The 20,125-nt window shown below is 35.7% G+C and overlaps 1 protein-coding gene across 5 annotated transcripts in view; it reads right to left on the bottom strand.

Annotated features, from left to right (window-relative positions):
• LOC139971243 (exocyst complex component 5-like) overlaps positions 1-16,956 on the bottom strand; it is a 31,050-nt gene extending 14,094 nt beyond the window's left edge. For 4 of the 5 annotated variants that reach the window (XM_071977536.1, XM_071977539.1, XM_071977538.1 and 1 more), the window contains exons 1-8: positions 16,797-16,956; positions 15,331-15,576; positions 14,510-14,707; positions 8,850-8,914; positions 5,312-5,340; positions 3,778-3,887; positions 2,876-2,920; positions 2,139-2,192 (exon numbers count right to left, since the gene is read on the bottom strand). In XM_071977536.1, coding sequence (XP_071833637.1) covers positions 2,139-2,192; positions 2,876-2,920; positions 3,778-3,887; positions 5,312-5,340; positions 8,850-8,914; positions 14,510-14,707; positions 15,331-15,576; positions 16,797-16,820 — 771 coding nt within the window. In that variant the 5' untranslated portion in view covers positions 16,821-16,956. Of the gene's footprint in view, positions 1-2,138; positions 2,193-2,875; positions 2,921-3,777; positions 3,888-5,061; positions 5,276-5,311; positions 5,341-8,849; positions 8,915-14,509; positions 14,708-15,330; positions 15,577-16,796 lie in introns of those variants that run through there. The other variant, XM_071977541.1, reaches the window with a different exon arrangement.
• Between the last annotated feature and the right edge of the window lie 3,169 nt (positions 16,957-20,125).

Raw genomic sequence — 20,125 nt, 5'->3', positions numbered from 1 at the left:
TCTGTTATGTTGATTTCTAAAATGCTTCACTATTTGTGGGGAGTAGTGGATATATGACGTTCGACTTCATTTTCTTAGTAAGGCTATTAACTACAATATATCATGCGTAATTTGACAGCCCTTTTGGTTGAGGGAATAACAAATGTGGAAATAATGTTCTATGGTAACGTCTTAGATGAAATTATGTTTAAACATTTTTGGGGGGAACCAACACGAAAATAAACTTTGCAAATTTCTCCCCCTTTTTTTTTATTTATTTAAATGAATTACCATATTTTATCATACTAGATAGAATACTAGATAGAGTGATAAAGTCAGTCTACAACTCTGTTCCTTATTCTAGACATATTTTCAATTTTAAAATTTACGATGTTGAGATTTAGTTTATCCCTTTTTAATAGGCCTCTCCAAATTATGCAAAATGAATATGAAGCCTAGAGTTTATTCAATCCAGGCATTAAGCCTCTTCAGAGTGTTTGGCTTCCTGTAATATGAGCATCAAGCAGCATTTGGTTTACAGGCAACAAAGTGAATCTATATAGAAGCATTGTTTCAGCACTATCAGACTGGTACATTATTTTCCATTGAGTCTCAACATGTCCAAGTACATATTCAGTAAATATCACCACAGAAAAATTGCAACTGATTGAAATCAAATATTTCCTTGATATTTTACTGATCAGGATTATAGTCAATTACAAATTAATTCACAGCCTAGTGAGAGAGACCCTTAGCAGTTACTATCTGATGAATTTAATATGCTGCCATGGCATCCAGCATGTGACTTACAATCTGTAACCATATTTTTTACTTCAAAGATGACCATTTAGGATTTTAGGAGAAAAATTCAATTCTTCAAGAATGACTTTACACACAATTTGACAATTTTATGAAAATTTGTCCCTTTCAAATCACCATCCATCAGTATACACTGCAGTGACAACCAGCATATGATAAGGAAAACAACAACCATACATGTACTATGATACTTCACATATCAGACCATGGAGTTAGTCTGAAAATGTACACAAATCTCCATGACACCTAACCAAATGAATTTTGGCAAATCATGAATTCACAGAATATGATGACTGGCACTTGAACAAGGTCCTATCTAATAATTTAATTGGATAGAAGTGTTCTAGAATATTTGAATTAAGTTCAACAGCCCACTTTCTGATTTAGAGGCTGACTCGTACGAACTTTGCGCATCTGCACGACACCTAATCAACAAGATCCAGTTCTTTTATCGATTCGTACCGAAGGAACTAGATAAAGGTCAAAGGTGACCTTTGTGTTAAAACTGTATTTTACAACGCAACGACAATATTTCTAACACTTCCATGCTACCTATGGAATAGCCTGGAGGTTTAGGAATAACGTACTGTACTGTACACTACACTAAAGTTGCACAAGTTGCATCAACCTTTGCCAGGGCCACAGATTGTTGCCTACTTGATCTATCAATTCCAGGAAGAACTTAATCAGTACAGGATGCCAGGGAAATGAGATGGAATCAGACTTTGAATGTAGTTACCTATGGTAACTGACAGTATCTAGTATGCTTTCACTGTTAAGCCCAGCAGATCACAAGATACTGTATGAATTGATAGACAGTATACTAATATAAATATTCATAGCTTTATAGCCATAGCCTTTATTAATTTCTTCCTGATATCGACTAAAGATTCCAACAGGCAAAAGGGTTGGTTCCTATTAACGATTGAAACAAAAGTTGCTGATATGTTTCTCTGATGGCAGCTACCTCATTAATAACAAATCAAACTTTTAATGAGAAGTCATAATCAATGTGTTTGGCTCATCCCCAATTTCCTTGGTAAGCCCTTCTACCTGAATAAATTATTGTAGGTTTAACGGCCAAGTGCACTAAGAGCATCTATATGTGTATATACCATTCAATAGCAAAATCTTAAAATAGATTCACAAAATCCTCATGACAATACAACTGGAAATTGGGAATTACTTTTTGCTGAATTTGAGAGCTCTTGACTCTTGAGCTTCTTGTATTAATATAACATAGAATAATACAATCATCCCTGAACTCAAATATTATATTATTTAAACATTTCTATGGTTTTGGCAAATGAAAAAAATGGGGGGAAAAAATAACAACATACCTTTTCACAAATAGGTAAGAGGTCTTCACAGATATCTGAAATGATATAGGCATGCTGAGGAATTGTAAACAAAAAAAGATGAGAAGTTGTTGTTAATGGAGCCTCAACAAAAAATAAAAATATCAAGTCTGAAGCATATTAAAAGCTGTAGACTTAACGTACGAAACTGTCGAGTTCCTGATTTGGATCGGACAATTGGCTACATAAATATATTAAAATGATAAATGTTCTCATTTGCTTTTACTATTGCATTGACCAATCAATTTCTTTCTGTAACTATGGTAAATTAAAGCAATTGTGTAACTATAAACATATATCAAAACACATGTAGGCTTTAGCTAGCCTTTCAATTCCTTTACTAATTTCATTGAATGACTGTTTTAAGCCCTATTTGATATGAATAGACATATTAAAATCAATATCTTAAGGACAGTTTTCGTTCGGGCTAAATTCTCCTGCTTCCTTGTTTTTATTTAATTAATAACTGTAGATGCAGAGTTTACCAAGAACCTGTATGATGTGCAGGTATTCAGAATAACAAATAGCAAGCATTCTTCAAGACTGGCCCTTATACTTAAATATAATATAAAATATAAATTTAATATAAACATTAACCTAGCTACTAAATTATAGTGATAACAGATTTATTATTTAAATTTGTGTGAGATTGAATGAAACCCCTTATTAACCTAAAAAAAAACATTTTTAATATGAAAAGAAATATATATTGGACCTACAGATTGACTCTCTTCAATGAATGCATCAATACATCTGTTGTAGCCCTGTGGGACAAATACAAAAAAATAAACACATCAAAAAAGAAGCAGCTTTTATGAAAACAGCTGTTTCAAGTAGCAGACTTATAATAACCTTGTACTTGACCCCGTACTTCCTCTGATGGATTTGTACTCCAAACTTTTGGAAATCCAGTACAGATACTCATGCACAAATCTCCGAGCTCTACAGAACTGTTAACTTAAAAACTTAAAACTTAAGCACTGGTAAACCCATACAAATGATGATGAACCAGTGCTATTTAGAGACCAGTTTAATATAAGACAACATTACAACAATGGACAAGTGCAACGCAACAGAGGATTGTAACATACACCAGGGAAGCTAGATGATGCCAACTCGACCCACTGGTCTTGGCGTCAATATAGAAAAGTACTAAGAAAGAATTAAAACTCGCAATAACAATTGTTGGGACCCCAAATATTTTTAGGCATTTCATTGCCAGTTGGCAGCTTTCACTGCTTACAATCCTACCCTCAACCTCTTCTATCCAGTCCACCCCCTTCCTTCTTTTTCCACTACTGCTAATTCCATATACCCATAATAACAAATTAAAAGCAATTTAACAATATTCCACAGTCAAAACTGTTTTCTCACTGCTAGGGTCCTTTATCTTTGAGGTGCTTTACATGTATTACATTACAATTACAGTCAAACAGATGAAATATCACAGAACGTAATCTTTCTTTCTTTTCTTTTTCAGCCTTGCACGAGTAAAAATTCTTTAAGGTACCCTCCAGCATTTAGAGTACAGCTGGAATGAGTAAAGGTTCTACTCTCCAGCATTGGAGTACATATATACAACCCTATATTACTGTTGTCTGTGCCATATTACTCTATTCACCTTGAAATGAGTCAATATCGAGGCCAGCTCCTTCATCCTGCCCTTGTCGCCACTTCTGTAGGCTGCTCGGAACTCCGCAATCAGGTCTTCCTCGATCTTGTTATATTTCTCTGAAGAAGACAAAGGGAATGTTTATAACTTTTGACAGCAAAACAGTCTTTTATCTGGCCTTAAAAAGGAGGGGGGGGGGAGGAAGGGTGGGATGCTATCTACAAAAGTGAAATCGGCTTTATGTCCAGGGTTAGAAGTTATGACAATACTGAACATTTATTGGATTTCGAGAGTGATCATTGCAATGCAAGAAACAGGTGACACTTCAAGGAGTTACGTAAACATTAACTGTAACATTAAACATTAACGGTAACAACCTCATAGGTATGAATTAAACATTAAACAGACTTTTAAAGTGGCTTGGTAATGCTGCATTGGTCCTTACTTTCGGCTGAACAACTCATTTGGGACAGAAAACCATTAGTTATGAGGTCACCAATTTGAATTTCATTCTAACCAAGGAAACAATTTAAATTTGAAGTGGGCAATCTCTCTTAGCCACCACATTTACCCTATCCCTTCCTATCCCCCCCACCCCTCTTGGATGAGTGAATGATGCAAACAAGCTTTCATATTTCTAGATAAGTATTTTTGTCAACAGGTTTTGTTTTGTGTAAATGAGAACATCCAAAGGTATAAATGATTTTTTTTTAACTATATCATCATATTGGAAAAATAAAACTGAATTAGTGCTGGTTTTCATATATGACTCCTGACACTTTTGCAGAACTTTATAATGTACACCAGGCAACACTATATAGAAGTCAAGCAGGAGATCTCCATAAGTGGCCTGTAGGCCAAATATAGCCTGTGAAAATTTCAATTGGGCCCATGAAAATGAAAAGTAGGCCACCATCTCCCACTTTAGGTCTCCCTGCAGACTCTTAAGGCCTTAGTCTTGAGGACCCCCATTGGCCTACCTGTAACATCCTTCAATCTAGGCAGAGTGAGAATTTGATACTCTCTGGCCCTTTTCTGTAACCAATGCTTTCCTCTCTGGACCTCCCAGGGAAATTATTTGAGAATCCTTACACCGAACTGGCAGCTAGGCTACCACTGATATACGTAGCAAATGTAACTTTTGAGTACTGTTCAAAATATGCAAGAGACACAAAGTATAGCTGGTTTTTGCAGATACAAGCAAGTTCATACTGCCATGTTACATGAGGATATGTTATCACACAACTTTGACATGATGAATCCACATTTGAATGAAGCTCATTCTAAACTTACCACGGCCATCTCGTACCTCTGGAGTTCTCTGAAGTGAGGACGGTTCAGAAACTTTCTTTGAACTCTTTCTCTCCCTCTTCGAAAATTTCCTGATCATCATATACATGGTACTATGATATTTATAACGTTTGTATCAACGTTCCCATAGAAAAAAACGGTTACATACACTTTCACATGATAGAGATATTCAATGGCAAAGTCTGCAAATTGAAATAATCCATTTTAATAGGCTTCTAAAAATTATGCTAACCTTGTATTCTTCGTTTAGGTTTCTCAAACCTGCAAGAAGAAAGTACAGAAAAACAAGGCGATTACATGGCGAACCTCGAAGCGACTCGGCAATATAGTAGCACTGATATACGTCGAATCCTCTTAAGGTCTGCCTGCTCATAGACAGGAAGTCAAGAAAGTTGCCATCAGCATACTACATCAAAATATCTTGTCGGAAGATGACTGAGTAACAGGAAAAACTATTCCAAGGGTTCAGTGTAAACCTGCTAAAGTTAGCAGGTAATTAGTAAGAGGCTCTTTAGAGGCAAGATATAAACTGAGGCCAGCAATAAGTAAAATGTTACTTATGTCGTGTGTGACACTTATGTGCTGTTAATGAAAGCAGACATTTCCTATTTCCAGTGGACATGTGGTACAGATCTGAGGCAATCTGAATATGTTTCAAAAGTTAACTGGTACAGACTAGTGTATGGAAGTGAACCATCAGCTGTAATGTGCACTGTGATATAGGCTATGCATCAAAAATGGCACATTTATGTTCTGTAATTGACACTGAAACCTAATGGACACAAATGTTCTCTAAGTCACATGTTACATGGATAATAGATTACTGTATGCTAATACACACAACTGTAAGTGAGGTGTGTAACAGATCAGTTAGAGAATCCAATGTGCTATACTTTGTATGTGGCACTTGATATGATGTATTGCTAATGCACACAAATACACAGTTAGTAAGTTAGCAACACTATTCACATACAACACTATTTGCAGCTATTCCATATAAGCTGTAAATGTGGTGTGACATGGACAAGCTGAAATGAACACACTTAATTACACCAATATGTGACATGTAGCTAATCCACACAGATGTATTATGCAAATATCACAAAATTAATGAATGTGCAACTCAAATTTGAGGAAAGTTTGCACCAATGGACCCATATTTTCTATAAAAAAAAATTGTTGTTGTTGTTGTATTAAGTGAACTGTAACACAGAATTCACAGGCACATGTATATGTAAAGCAGCTCCCAACAATAGGGTTTATCAAGAGGCGACTGGCGTAGATTAAAAGACACGCAAATAATGTCAGACGTTGCACAACACAGAAAACATTGGTTTATCCACGAAAAAGTTTAAATAACAGAACAAGTTTAAGTCTCTTGAAGGTATTTAAGAATTCATCCAAACACTTTTAATAAGAAAGTACAATAAAGGCAACCACAGTTATATAACAGTTTTTGTACTTTGCCCAGCACCAGTAGTCTAAATTAGTTCCATTTCTCCACGATGAAAACATCAAATTGCTCATGCATCCTCCGTTGTACTGTAATAAACTGGATATATTTAATATATTCAGTTCGTATGATGAATATGACTGTACTTGATTGTGTATACTGTTTTAATTGTGTGTGTCAATTGTATGCATGCTGTGAGGTGATTGAAACCGGAGACATAGAGCCAATTTTTAATTTCCCTCTCTCAAACAATTGATTCAGTTATTATCCTTTATCATCGTTATTTCCTCTCTGACCATTAATTCACTTTCTCTGGTGACAAAGACACTTCCTCCACCCTTTGTCAAACTAGCAAGGGGAATATAAAAAAAAAAAATACTCGAGTTGACTACGATTTAACAAATTTAATTTCTTCAATTTGATGGACAATTGACCATCCTGATTAGATCCTGCAGATGTTGGGTGTCATCAAATATTGTCAATTTGGGAAATCCTGATTCAAAACTTCCTGGATATCCAGAGCTTTCAGAATTTCTGTTAGTTTGATGGATATCTCATAAACAACTGTCACCAACATGTACTCTGTGACTGATTACTGTATCTTCCAAAAAATTGATAACACCACAGAGGGGGGGGGGTGAGGGGGGAAAGAGGTAGAGAGCAAAGGAAAGAAAATGTCTTTATTTATAATATTGTCAAACCTAAGGATTAACAGATTATTCACTAAAATTTAATGACATCCTCTTCTAGACTCATCAATGGAAATTTTCAATTTTAAATGAATCATTCTGTGATGAATAGTAGATTGTATTATCAACCTATATTTCTTCATATAATTATGATTTACATAAACGAAGCAAAACTTAAAACTATGAGAATTCTTCCGTTTAATCATATTCAAAACAAAACTTGAATAGTCAAGTTCATCAGACCAACACTGTTAAAGACCAGAAAATGAAAACATTTAATGGTTAATTCCGATGACAAAACATATTCATAGTGCAGAAAGCTATACTATACATGTTAATATTCATGAACTTGGGCACACCAAAATGAAGAGGATTATCTATTGTTATTGACTAATGTGGAAACATAAAGGAAGGTATCAGGAATCAGTTATCATGTTGACAATGTCTAGTTAGTGACATAGTATAAAACCAGATACATGCATGAATATTAATAAGATCAAATTTTATTATCTCATAAGCATGTATCTATATCCTTACATGTATATATGTATAAAACTAATTCGACACATAATTTCTGAGATATCTGATTAAGAATTTTATGCTCACTGATTAATATTAATAATATACCCACAAAAAACAGCATGTTTGATTGTATGATTGTAGTTTGACAAACCTTATATGTCAAGGATGAAAACCAATGAACAGTGGGTTCTTGTCTTGTGTTTAAAAGTCATTTCTTGCAATTTCATGAGTATTAATGACTTAAGGTTGGAGATGACATGAAAATGTGCTTATTTACATGTACCAACATCACCATACCAATATGAACCAAATTCTATGTTAAGTCTCGCCCACTCATTAATATTCATGAGATGAGAACCAAGAACAATAGGTCACATCTACTCCTTATGGGACATCTATCTACTAAGTATCACATTGATTCAAGATGTGGTTGCTGAGATGTCGTGTTTACCAGCTGTTATTAACAATTTCCCATCAAGCCTCACCATTCATGAATATTAATGAGAAAAATTGTTGTGGCTAAGAACAAGTACTTATTATGTAGTTACATCACCACACAAAGTATGAACTAATTGGGACATATGGTTCAAGAGATATTGACATTTAACAATTTTATGTTAAGACACAACCACTCATTCATATTCACAAGCTACTGTAGGAACCAAACACAATAGGGCATAATGACACATCGTGGGACATCTACCTACCAAGTAAGACATTGATCCAACATATGTTTGTTGATATATCATGTCTACAAGCTGTTTTTGATGATTTACCATTAAACCCCACCCACTAATGAATGTTAATGAGGTACAAATTGTTGTTGCAAAGAACTAGTAGACTTACTATGTAGTTACATCACCATACCAAGTTTGAACTTTTTTTGAAACACACATTTATGTGTGCATATAAAATGCCAGATGATACAAAAAAGCTACAAAATAGTACAAATATCAACGTTCTCAAAACTTGTGCACTATCTTTTTGATCAGATCACAGACCAAAAAAGTTGTTAAAAAGTATATCATCACTTCTCCACAAGGGAATCTCTCTTTTGAAAGCTTCACATATCTGAACAAACTATGGGCTCGTAAATGTATACTTACTGATCCTGTGGCAATTCTTGGCTAATTAATTGCAACTTCTGTATAACATCAGCAGCATCTTGTATCTGATCAAGTTGATTGAAAATACAAAAAAAAAAAAAATGAATCTGAATTCTCAAAATATTACCAATGAAAAGCTCTGCAACCAGACCAATCACATAATCTTGAGTGTGTAGGTTGGTTAACGTGAAAAAATACATGATCAAATTACTTTAATGTAGGATTGGACGTTATTTTTAGCATCCTGTTGACAGGAAGAGATACTCTAAATTTGCTCAGAGAATTGAAACCTGAATGGAACCCCAAACAGAACAGGCTTCTTCATTTAATGCGCCCTCACAAGAAGTGCATCCACTTGATGTACACAGGCAAAGAATTCCAATTAGGGCATACAAATAGATAGCAGATAATTTGAAGGAAAAAAAAACACTTATCATGTGTATATAAAATCAACTATGAATGGTGGAGGCCCCTTTCAATCAACAAAAGGGTCTGCATAAATGCTTGGTAGACCCCTATATATCTAAAGAAATGCGATGATCTTCCTATATTTAATCCAAATATAGCACAGTCTTTCTATCAGTCTGTCTCCTTCACCACATTTCTTAATACCACTGAGTGCTTGTTATTTTTATCATTCCTGCAACCACTTTACTATCAGGTCCAAATGGTTTGGACAAAATCATCACCTTATAAAAAAAAACCAAGAGGTACTACAAAAGCAATGAACATAAATAAAATATCAACAGAGTGTTGAATTTTCATTGTTGATTTAGGCTTTTGTATTGCAAGTGCTCAGTTTACCCGTGACTTCACATAAACAAGAGTGGAAAGTTGAGTTTACTAGCAAAAGTTCTTCACCGGAAATTCAGCAAGAAATTACCCACCCTGCATGTGTGGAGGATGATACTTGACTTGATACAAAAGATATCGCACAATATGTTATTAAAGTACAATGAACACCTAGCCAAGTTGCTCCATATTCAGTACATTGGTTGTGTGTGATAATCTCATTCAAAATCTGAATTGTTTTTTGAAAAGTTTCAAGATATACACATTTGAAAGTTTTGATAAATCTGGGAAACACATTAAATATGTGAAAACTATGACATAGAGTGTTGCGCTCACCAAAATTTCTTATTTTAGCCCTTAATAAGTTAACCCTTGTTACTAGCCCACATAGATCAATCGATTAATGTAATGTACCTCTTTTTAAAGAAGACAATAAAATATTTCCAAAAACTGACTGAGGCCACAAACTTGTGTTCAGTGTCCTTGAAATGAAGGTTGTAAAAACAAAGGAATAGCATAACAGAAACTTAGGCAGTAACTCTGTTTACATTATCAATGTGCATAATTACTAGAATTAAACTAGAATTAAGAAAAGACTTGTAAATGGTCAATTTTTGATGGGAGTTGCAAGTATTTTTATGATTTCTAACGCCTATTAGAGTGACTAGAATGATGTCGTTCATAGATGTTCGTGGACCTTTAAGCACACTGAAATTTGAGCTACAATAGATTTCATTTCATCAGATAAAAAACAAATGTAAATACTGTATAGCAATTCATCTTATTACAAATTGAATTTGTTGTTCAATTTAGACAGCTGTGCTACCGTTAACTAACAGCAGATGGTTAAAGACATGAGGGTTGATGTATTACTATGACAGTAAATATGACTTAGCCCGTTAGCTACCATTAATAATATTCAATACTCTAAAACAGCCTTACAGTAAGTTACACAATATTAAATATTTGTACTTGTATGAAATTGTATGAAATATTGAATTAATCATCAAGCATCTGGTAATACTATGTATGCACATTGTACTGTATGTTAAATCTTACTTTGTATGTCTAGGTGAGATTTATGCAGTGTTGCAGTTAATATAGAATCTTAGTTGTTGGCATTGTGTGATACAGCGCCAGGATTAAATGAATTGCCACGTCATGATTTGGCAGTACTGAATTTCATAACAATGCATATCAAATTCTCTATGGTAACAAAAACAATGGTTTCCAAAAAATATTCAGGAATTAATAATTTACATTATCTACCTTTCATCTTTTTTTCCAAATTTTTAGAAAATGTTGAAACACATCATTTGACTATGCAAAGACATGTCGGATAAATGTCTGATATAAATCAGTAAAATGAGGCTAAAAAGTCCTATCATACACCAGATGATAGTTCCCAGATAAAGGGCAAATGTTTGACTAGACTTTGAGAAACAAAACTCTTTCCAAGGATCACATGTATCCATTTCTGATACCGCAGTGTAAACCGGCAAAGACCATTTTGAATTATTGGATGAATATAATACTGAATACTTGCTTCTATATTTTGTCCATTACTTCCTCTTTACTTATTTATAAACATACATAGACCTTTCTAGGTTTATCCAAATTTAAGCTTTCACTGTTCAGTCTTCTTTCTTTTAATAAAATGAGTAAGGACAGCTGAATATAGCTGAAAGATCCTATCGGTCTTGGGCATGCTTTAGGAACAGGAAGATGCATGTCTTATGTTAGGATAGCATCTCAAAAATGCTAGCATCACATCACATTTCTCTCAATAAAACAGCTCATGATAGCTGAAATTATGTCCTATGTCCTATGGTGACATTTCATACCTGACACCTCTTTCAACAATGGCTGGACAAACCTGAAATGTCTGCAGGATGTTGCAAATAGTTAGGAACAGGAATAGATTTGTCTTTAGTCAGAGGAGCATGTCAGCATTACTGTATATTATCCCTTTCAACAATGGCTGGACAATGGCTGAAATGTCTGAAGGGTCTTGAGGGCGTGCTTCAGAACAGGCAGACACTTGTCTTTAAGTGGAGTAGCATGCAAACAGTCTAGTCCATGCATGTATTCCGTATCTCTTTAAGCAGGTAGTAGTAGTAGTATTATCTGCTGCCTGATAACAGTCTTGTCTGACATTTACAGTATGTCTATTTTGAAAGAAACCTGACTTGGACTTTACAGACAAAAGACCCATAAGAATAGACCAAGCCAACAGTATGGACAAAGCTAAGTCAAAAGTTCAGATCAGAAGAATTCCTTGAAACTGCTAGATACACTTTTATGTTAATAAGGGGAAGCCTCAACAGGTCACAATCAAGTTAAAGCATCCATCGTGTCAATGTAGCAACGTGGTAGCAATATATCGTGTTTTCAAATCCATAGGATTGCTCAAAATTTGACATTACAAACACACACAGAGCTACTCTCAGAAAAGGAATGTAATTTACAGCAGCACATTACATTTATCGCAAATTCTTCTGTCGATACTATCCTTTTTCAAAGCATATTGCACTTTCACATCTTTTATTTATTCCATAAAACAATTTCACTGTTCAAGTAGTCATCCACACACTCGAAAATTTGATAAGAGGGATGAAACTTCTCACAAATTTTTCAGACAAGAGGCCCACAGAGGGTGGTTTGCAAATATATCAAATTTTTGCAAATTTGGTGTACCAGTATAGTTTCTATACCAAACAGTAAAACATGTTGAATACCAGAAAGGTGTTGTTTTCTTCGCTGGTAGTTAGCTGTACTTACATCACTACTTATTCGCAACTCTAGACAGATAACTATATGATGCATGTGAATGCGGTCAAGCACAAACAAACATGCACAGAATGTGACACTGAAGAACAGCTTGGTTCCATGCATAGGTTAACATGCAACTACACAGTTTATATGTATAATGTTCTCTAGATTGTTAGATATCTGCACCATTATTAGATTAAAGGGTGTGAAGATTCGCGCAAAAAGAAACGTCTAATGCCGGTAATCTGACCTAGTTTCGAATGAGGTGTAACAGAAGTACTAGACACCACCATCGATCCCAGAAAATACACACAGCTTGCTACCGTCGGTAATTAGACACTAGTGTACAGTCAGTACATACAGCTGCAGTCAATACCCACAGCACAGTGTATAAACGATACAGCGATGGACAGCTCAGGTCCAGCTAAAGATAACAAGGTATCACGTTTCATTAATGTCTGCATTTTGTAGCAACACGAACAAAACATCACTTGCAACCATTAACTTTTTCAAATGGCCGCACACGGTTTGGGGCAAGTCTTCAATGCGCCTTTAAACTGGATGTACAACATGCAGATGTACTGAGAACATGCATGATCCAGTTATCAGTTTTAAAGACTAGTGCCCTTCCAACTGGCTATTGTCCTTCCAATAAGGAAGACTTAATGCAAAAGTGCTTGACATTTAAACTATTTTAACAACCAACAAAATGTCTGAAACACTTTCTTTCTCTTTTCCAATTTCAACGAAGACTCATATTCGAAAGACAGAACTTGGAAACAAGCATGCAGAGAAGTTTCTAACTCAAGGACAGCTGACTGAGAAGCCCCATACAATGCAGCAGAATCATCAATAGTTCATCAGTACGTACTGTAGGGTGGAATTCCAATATTTAGCAGTATGCTGTTGATAATAATAAACTATTTTCCGACATCTCCTTTTCCTTTGTATCTTATACAACAGTTTATAATTAATGCTGAAGCTTAAAACCAATCTCAACTTTATCTTATCCATATTTTACACACTTCAAATGAAAACAAAGATATCAAGAATAGACCAAAAATTGGCCATCTACAACCCAAACCTTTTAAGACACATTAAAGCCAAATTGACTGGCTTTTTTATGTACCTGTGCTGCTACTTGACACTATTTTAACTGCTTCTAACAATTTGGTGGATTACAACTATTGAGTCAAAATGACCATTCATAGTGTCTTGCCAATCAGTATGCACCAATTCAATTTATAGTTCTTTGTGAATGGTTAGTGTTATCTATCGTGCAAATGTTAAAGGTATTAATACAAGAGGCTTCATATGGGTATCATATACCTCCTGCTGTGAGGGATATTTAATTCTTCTACGTAGGGCTGTCCTCCTGAACAAGGGGAACAGCTGCTCAGTTTTCCACTTTGAAAGAAGAAACAATACAAAGCACACTCTATAGTATAATTATATACTAATCAAATACTAGAGATTTCAGAGTTAATGACGCATGATTGTTCTGCTAAGGGAAAGAAGAACATTAAGATTTACATAAATCCAACTATCATTGTTACCTTAATAACTGATAGAGATTATATCAAAAAAAGACTTCCACAGAAAAAATAAATTTATTTGGGAGACATATATTCTTTCATTGGATGAAAAAGGTGTAAGCACAAGTTTGAAACAAAAATAACCAGCACAGGGATATTACTGCTGGAGCTGGTAAAGTTTGAAAGATACGCTCAATACAACACTGCTTTGGATTTGGATTTTTTTTTTTTCATTTTGTATTTACAATGTAAGAGCCTAGAGGTCCAATCATGCATGGGGCCATAAAATAGGATAGAATGGTTGTTACACAAATAATTGAATTTGACATGACAAATTTTTCCGGTGATCATACTCCCAGAGAGCCGTATACAAAGTATCACATTTACTTTCATGACATATTTTTAATGAGCTAGCATGTTAAATTCTCACATCCCAACACAAACTGAGATCTTAACAAAAGGTTTCCCCTAAAGCAGACAATATACCGTACAACACCAAATCACAATCTCTCTTTGAGAGTGTTTCTAATATTGGCCTTGAAAGACTTGCTTATACCATACCTGAAATGGATCATTAAACAGCTCATCAACCAAGGGACCTTCTTCTGTGAATTTGGCAAAATATTTGATGAGTTTCTGTGCTTCATCATCTCTTGCCCTAGGAGTGTTGACCCCTTCAAGCTGGTCTCCAAGATGGACTACTTTTGTGGCTACACTGTTGATACGGTCATCTAATTTTTGGAAATGAGCTAAAGCCGTCTGTGATCAAGATAACCAGAAAAATCAATTGTTTACCAAAACTACACAAGGTCGGGAAAACAGACAAAAAAATACAAAAACAAAACAAAAGAGGAGAGCTTATATTTGAGTTTAATTTTATCAGATGCAAACCAGCAAGACAACATCTTAGTCATTCCTATTACTAGAATATCAAATTAAATTGACATTGCACACAAGTCAAATTTCACCAACCTTCTTGACTTTAAATGCTCTTGTAACTGATAATATTGAGCTATTGAACATAACACTTTTTCAAGATCTATTTGCAACTTACATACTAATGAAACATTTACAATAAACCTACACCCCTGAACTACTTGCTCTGTATACTAACACATACAAAATTTGTCCTAAATTACAATTGCAAACACAGCCTTACTTCCTAATAGGTTATTCTGCATGGTGGACTGCCCTTCTACCCTACTTTTACAATCGCAACTTTCACCTTGTTATTAAGTCACACTTGTTTATGTTACTTGAAATAGTTCAGAAATGCAACCAACATCTTTTATTAACACTGACCATCACAAATAAGCAATTTAAAAAGGACTATGAAGAAAAAAAAGGGATCATACAATTGACATCTTTTGCCAGAAACAAACCTTGTTTGAGTCTTGTAATTGTGAAATCCTTTGACTGTGAGCTTTTGTTTCACTTTGCAGATCATCTTCTAGTCTTTTGATCTTATCGTCCATTCTTTCACTCATCTTTTTCAGCTGTTCAATGCTGTACTGAAAAGATTCCAGCATTTTGTGAGGATCAAACATGGTTGGACCCTCTTTCCTATCTCCACCCATGACACGCCAAGCCAATTGTTCCACATACTGCTGGGAATCAAACTCAGGATTCTGTAATCAAATAAATGAAACTGAACAATAAACTTAATAGCAAAGCAGAAAACACATGAAACAGCAATTTGACAGGATTTCTTTTATTACGTTCATTCTCAGGCAAAGAATCAGATGTTGCCTACTTGGTGTGCTACTCAAATTCAAAGGACAAACAGGTATACTGAGAAAATGTAATCAGTTCTGACTGAAGACGACCACCCTTGTAATGATAAACAATAAGAGTGTACATTGTAACATATTCATGTAGAATCATGAATGAAGCTTTTAGTTTTTTGATGGTAGATCTCAAAAGGGATATAAGCCTAGTGGGCAAGTTGCTTTGGCAGACAAATATATGGCATCTAATTATTGAATATCCACAGCAAAATCACACCAATATAGATCACAGTGTTCAGTGATATGATTTTATGTGAATTATGATATGCTTAGCCTTCTATTCTTGCAAGTCTGTGTCTGACTTCTGAGAGAGGATATGGAAAAAAAATTCTTGAAAATTTTGAAGTTGTAATAACTTGTATACTCATAAACACCATTATTAAGGATGATAAAGAATTATAGCTCACTGGGAAAACCACAGTAGTCCACATTCATCTGAAATTAAAGCGTAGTTAATTTCACAAGCAGTAATTAATTTTTGTTGTTATGGAAATGAGTAAACAATAGGTTCAACTGATGGTATTTTGATGTTGAAACAAATAAACTGAGAGATATTGTGTAGACAAACACTGTGGAGAAAGATCTCTGCATCAAGAGATCCAAATCTATTAAATTGTTGCCTGCTTACACTATAGCTTCACATCCATATTTTGGATGTGTTCTAGGCCTAGGTTAGGGCCTAGTTCTGTTAAAAGTGTACGCTTTCAAGGAAAGGCCTTAGCGTGCAATGTAGCACTTGAACAACACAAAACCAGTCCATGCCCACTCTGGTAGTACAGATACAATAACAATTATTGGGGAAATTTCTCAGACTTAACTACTTTATGCGATTCGCCCACCTAGGCCTTTATATATTGCCTTAAACTAAAGTTAAATAACTGCAATTCTTAGTCTAAAGCATAGGCCTACGGGAAAAACTACAATAGATATGTGTTATGTACGTAAAGGACCCTAATGGTGATCGATAAATCATGACAGATCATTTTCAGAGTGACAATGATCATTTCGAGAATATATGTGTCACTGAAAGATATGGACTATCACCTAATAGCCAAATATACCTCAAAGTCTCTTAATGATGACATTTTGAGCGTTAACTAAACCATCAGCTGTGTCCAGGAATCGATAGGTTTTGGGCGAATTTCTACGAACCGGATATAAAATTTATCCTCGTGCTGCCCAGAATGGGATACCTGCTTTAGTCTATTTCTTTGCACATTCTGTTGAACTGTGCGTGTCGTAATATGCTAACTTGTAGTCCACTGGCTTACGTCCCTGCTTCCTTATTTCGTGGGCTGGGTAACCCTCCCCTACCCCATCCACACAGTGTGTTGAAGTTTTCTCTATGTCCCATCTAGTCCCATCGTAATGTTTAGAAAAAAGTGAAATTCGTCTGTCGAAGATACCCAAACTGGCCACCAGTTTTCTTTCTCTCTTTCCTTTCAGTCTTTCCTTTTCAATCCTCTCTCCAGACTAACCCTTCCTCCCCCTCCCCTCCTCATTCAAACTTTCATATTAGTCTCCTTGCAACCAACGACATTTTTGGTAAACTCAACTATCATATCTCCAAATTTTGACTTTGACATAAGTAAAGGGATGGTTCTATGTATATTTTCTCACGAAATATTTTTAAAAACTATACGTAAATAAATTCGGACTAAAGCAGTTTTCGTCTTTGAGTTTTGTCGCAGTGCCATTTCGTTTTCCGCACAGCCAATGTTTATGGAGGGAGCTGCTGGTTACTTGTTCTTTATACTTTATTAGTATATTATGTAAAGTCGACTTGACATTGTGGTTTTTTTTTATTGATTCAACAGCAGTTGTTTCCATGTTAAGATTTGGTACCATGTTACCTTGTAATATTTGTTTCTTGTAATTCGATTTTTTTTTTTTTTTTCAGAGCTCAGCAATGAACACAAAACCCATAAGCAAGCATTGGAATAGGCCAGACGCTTTGCGTTGATCCCCCCCCCCCCCCCCATTGCTTTTAAGTGAGTGACTAACTTTACTTTAAGGCTGAAGTATAGGTGCGTTTTGGGTGGTGCAGGACTTCATATTGTCTCTCATCTCAAATTTCGTCTAATATTCCCTCCGTACTTTCGAGAATTTTTTTTTTTTTATAAAGGTCGACTTTTTAATCCAAGCGTTTTCTTGAATTGTAGAAATATAGTCGACATTAATTAAGGCGGAGACATGCATGCCTCCTGTATATTGTTGGGTGGAAATTGAGGGTAAACCGGAAAATTCACATGAATCTGTTGACTTTTAGGTGTTTCGGCGACATTTTGAGTTTTCATAGAAATTTGGAGAGAACGTCCGTCGAACATTGGGCAGATTATGGAGTATATGCAAATATTATCATTTCATTTTCCTGGCACAATCTTAATTTACGGAGGATCCAGCTGAATGATCCAGGTCTGCCGTGGAGTGCCATCTCTACATACACAAATGGAGGAGGCAGAAGCCTACTCATGCCCCCGCCCCTCCTCCTCCGGCTTAATAGGAAAGCTGCCCTTAATGCTCCATCCCTCTTCATGTGCCTATTGTTATGATATATGCCCTGTTTTGTGACTGTAACTCGGTACAAAATAGTTTTTTTTTTTTTACTGTTTTTTTTTTTTTAAAGAGGTAGGGCGAAGTGGTACCTACAAAGAAAGGTATGTCTCCACATGATTCAAAAGGTCATTGTTCCTCAACCACAGAAAGCAAATTGATATTGAAAAAAAAACCGTCATGTGCCGTTTCTCTTTTAATCTGTAAGCAATGGTCGCGTCTATATAGTAATTATAGGTCGATGGATTACATTGTTTTAAATGTTGACGGTTGCTATATATGTATTTGAAGCCAGGGGCGCAACCACGTTTACTCCAGAGATTAAACCCCATTCCCCACAAAAAATCTGGCGACTCAGCCCCCCCCCCTCTCCACCCCACCCCCACTGGCAGACAGAAGAATACAAAAAATTCCAATTAAGTGTATACGGAATGCACATAATATGCATATGTAAGTAAAGGTATATGAAACAGCCATGATATTTGGGGAATCTTCCTTTACAACAGACAACGTTTTTCATGTATAAGACCTCTTCACCTGCGTTTTGTACGTGAGGTAACAGATATGACACCCTAATAGGCTGCTAAAAATGTTCACCGGTAAGAACATCGCTTTGATTTAAGGGGATTGTATTATACGATGTTTCGAATAACAATCTCAAGAGCATCCGTCTGTCATAAAAAGTGCAAATGTTCGCATGATGCTTTATGTCATTCGATGGAATGTATATGTATACAGTTGAAATTAACTTTCACACTTCTCTTTATAGTTTTCTGTTTATCTCGAAGGTAAAGTAGCTAGGAATGTTTATCTAATGCGGCAGGACATAAATTGAATATATCTAGGCATTCGTTAAAACGCTTGTTCAATTGAATCGTGCCTAGGAGGTAATGTCACGGGTGTTACATGAACCTGACACGCCGAATTTCAGAATGTATTCTTTGTTACGATTTATCTTTGTTGATTCTTCTCCCACGTCGAACGACAAAGGTTATTAATAACACTAGCAATGTCGGGGGGGGGGGGGTGCAGGGGTACGTGATCAAGTTCATTTAATTGTCCCAGTATGGTTCCGTGGATACTGTATAGCAGTACTGGTGGATAGGCAAAGGTTAAGAACCTAGGCATTGGATAACAGTCACAGAACAATGTACTGTAGCCTGCCCATTAAGTATATCACTTGCTTATCAGTGACATGTGCAAGGGTGTGTGCATGGAGACACATGCCCCTCTCCAAATATGTTTGGACCCCCATTGAAATTTGGCATGTCATTTTCCTTTAAAAAAGAAAACAGGCAGGAAGGTACACTAATCTTTGACTTCTATTGACCCAGGGTAGGTGCCCTGTGGTGTGCCCCTGGACCCAACGCCGTCTTGCATTACCGTGCATTCGATGCCGACCTAATGTTGCTCTCATTTTGCTGTCCCCCTCCGCGCCCTCTTCTCCAATTCCGACTGTCTGGCGACGCCACTGGTCATCGTTGGTATTTCCATTTTCAATTTCGTTCAAGCGAAGAATTCCTTCCATGGGGAATCACTGCAGTTAAGCCATGCATAAAATCCAGTGATATATATAGGGTACTGGTATAGTTAGTGATATCGTACTCATGCTGGTGTCAAATTCTATAAGGTGGCCTACAGAATTTCCTTCGGGCATATTCATACACATTCTGAACTTGGGAGACGAATGACACCTTTTATGAATGCCAATAGCTTCAAACCAAAATTCGTTTCTTCGATTGAATAAAACTCTCAGTTTTATTCTTGACATGCTATCCAATAGTATGAATATAGGGTAATTTAACATGAGCATGCCATAGTAAAAATCAGTATGTTA

This window comes from Apostichopus japonicus, chromosome 8 (assembly GCF_037975245.1).
Source record: "Apostichopus japonicus isolate 1M-3 chromosome 8, ASM3797524v1, whole genome shotgun sequence".
Lineage (NCBI taxonomy): Eukaryota > Metazoa > Echinodermata > Holothuroidea > Aspidochirotida > Stichopodidae > Apostichopus > Apostichopus japonicus.
This window is presented reverse-complemented; position numbering and strand designations above follow the sequence as displayed.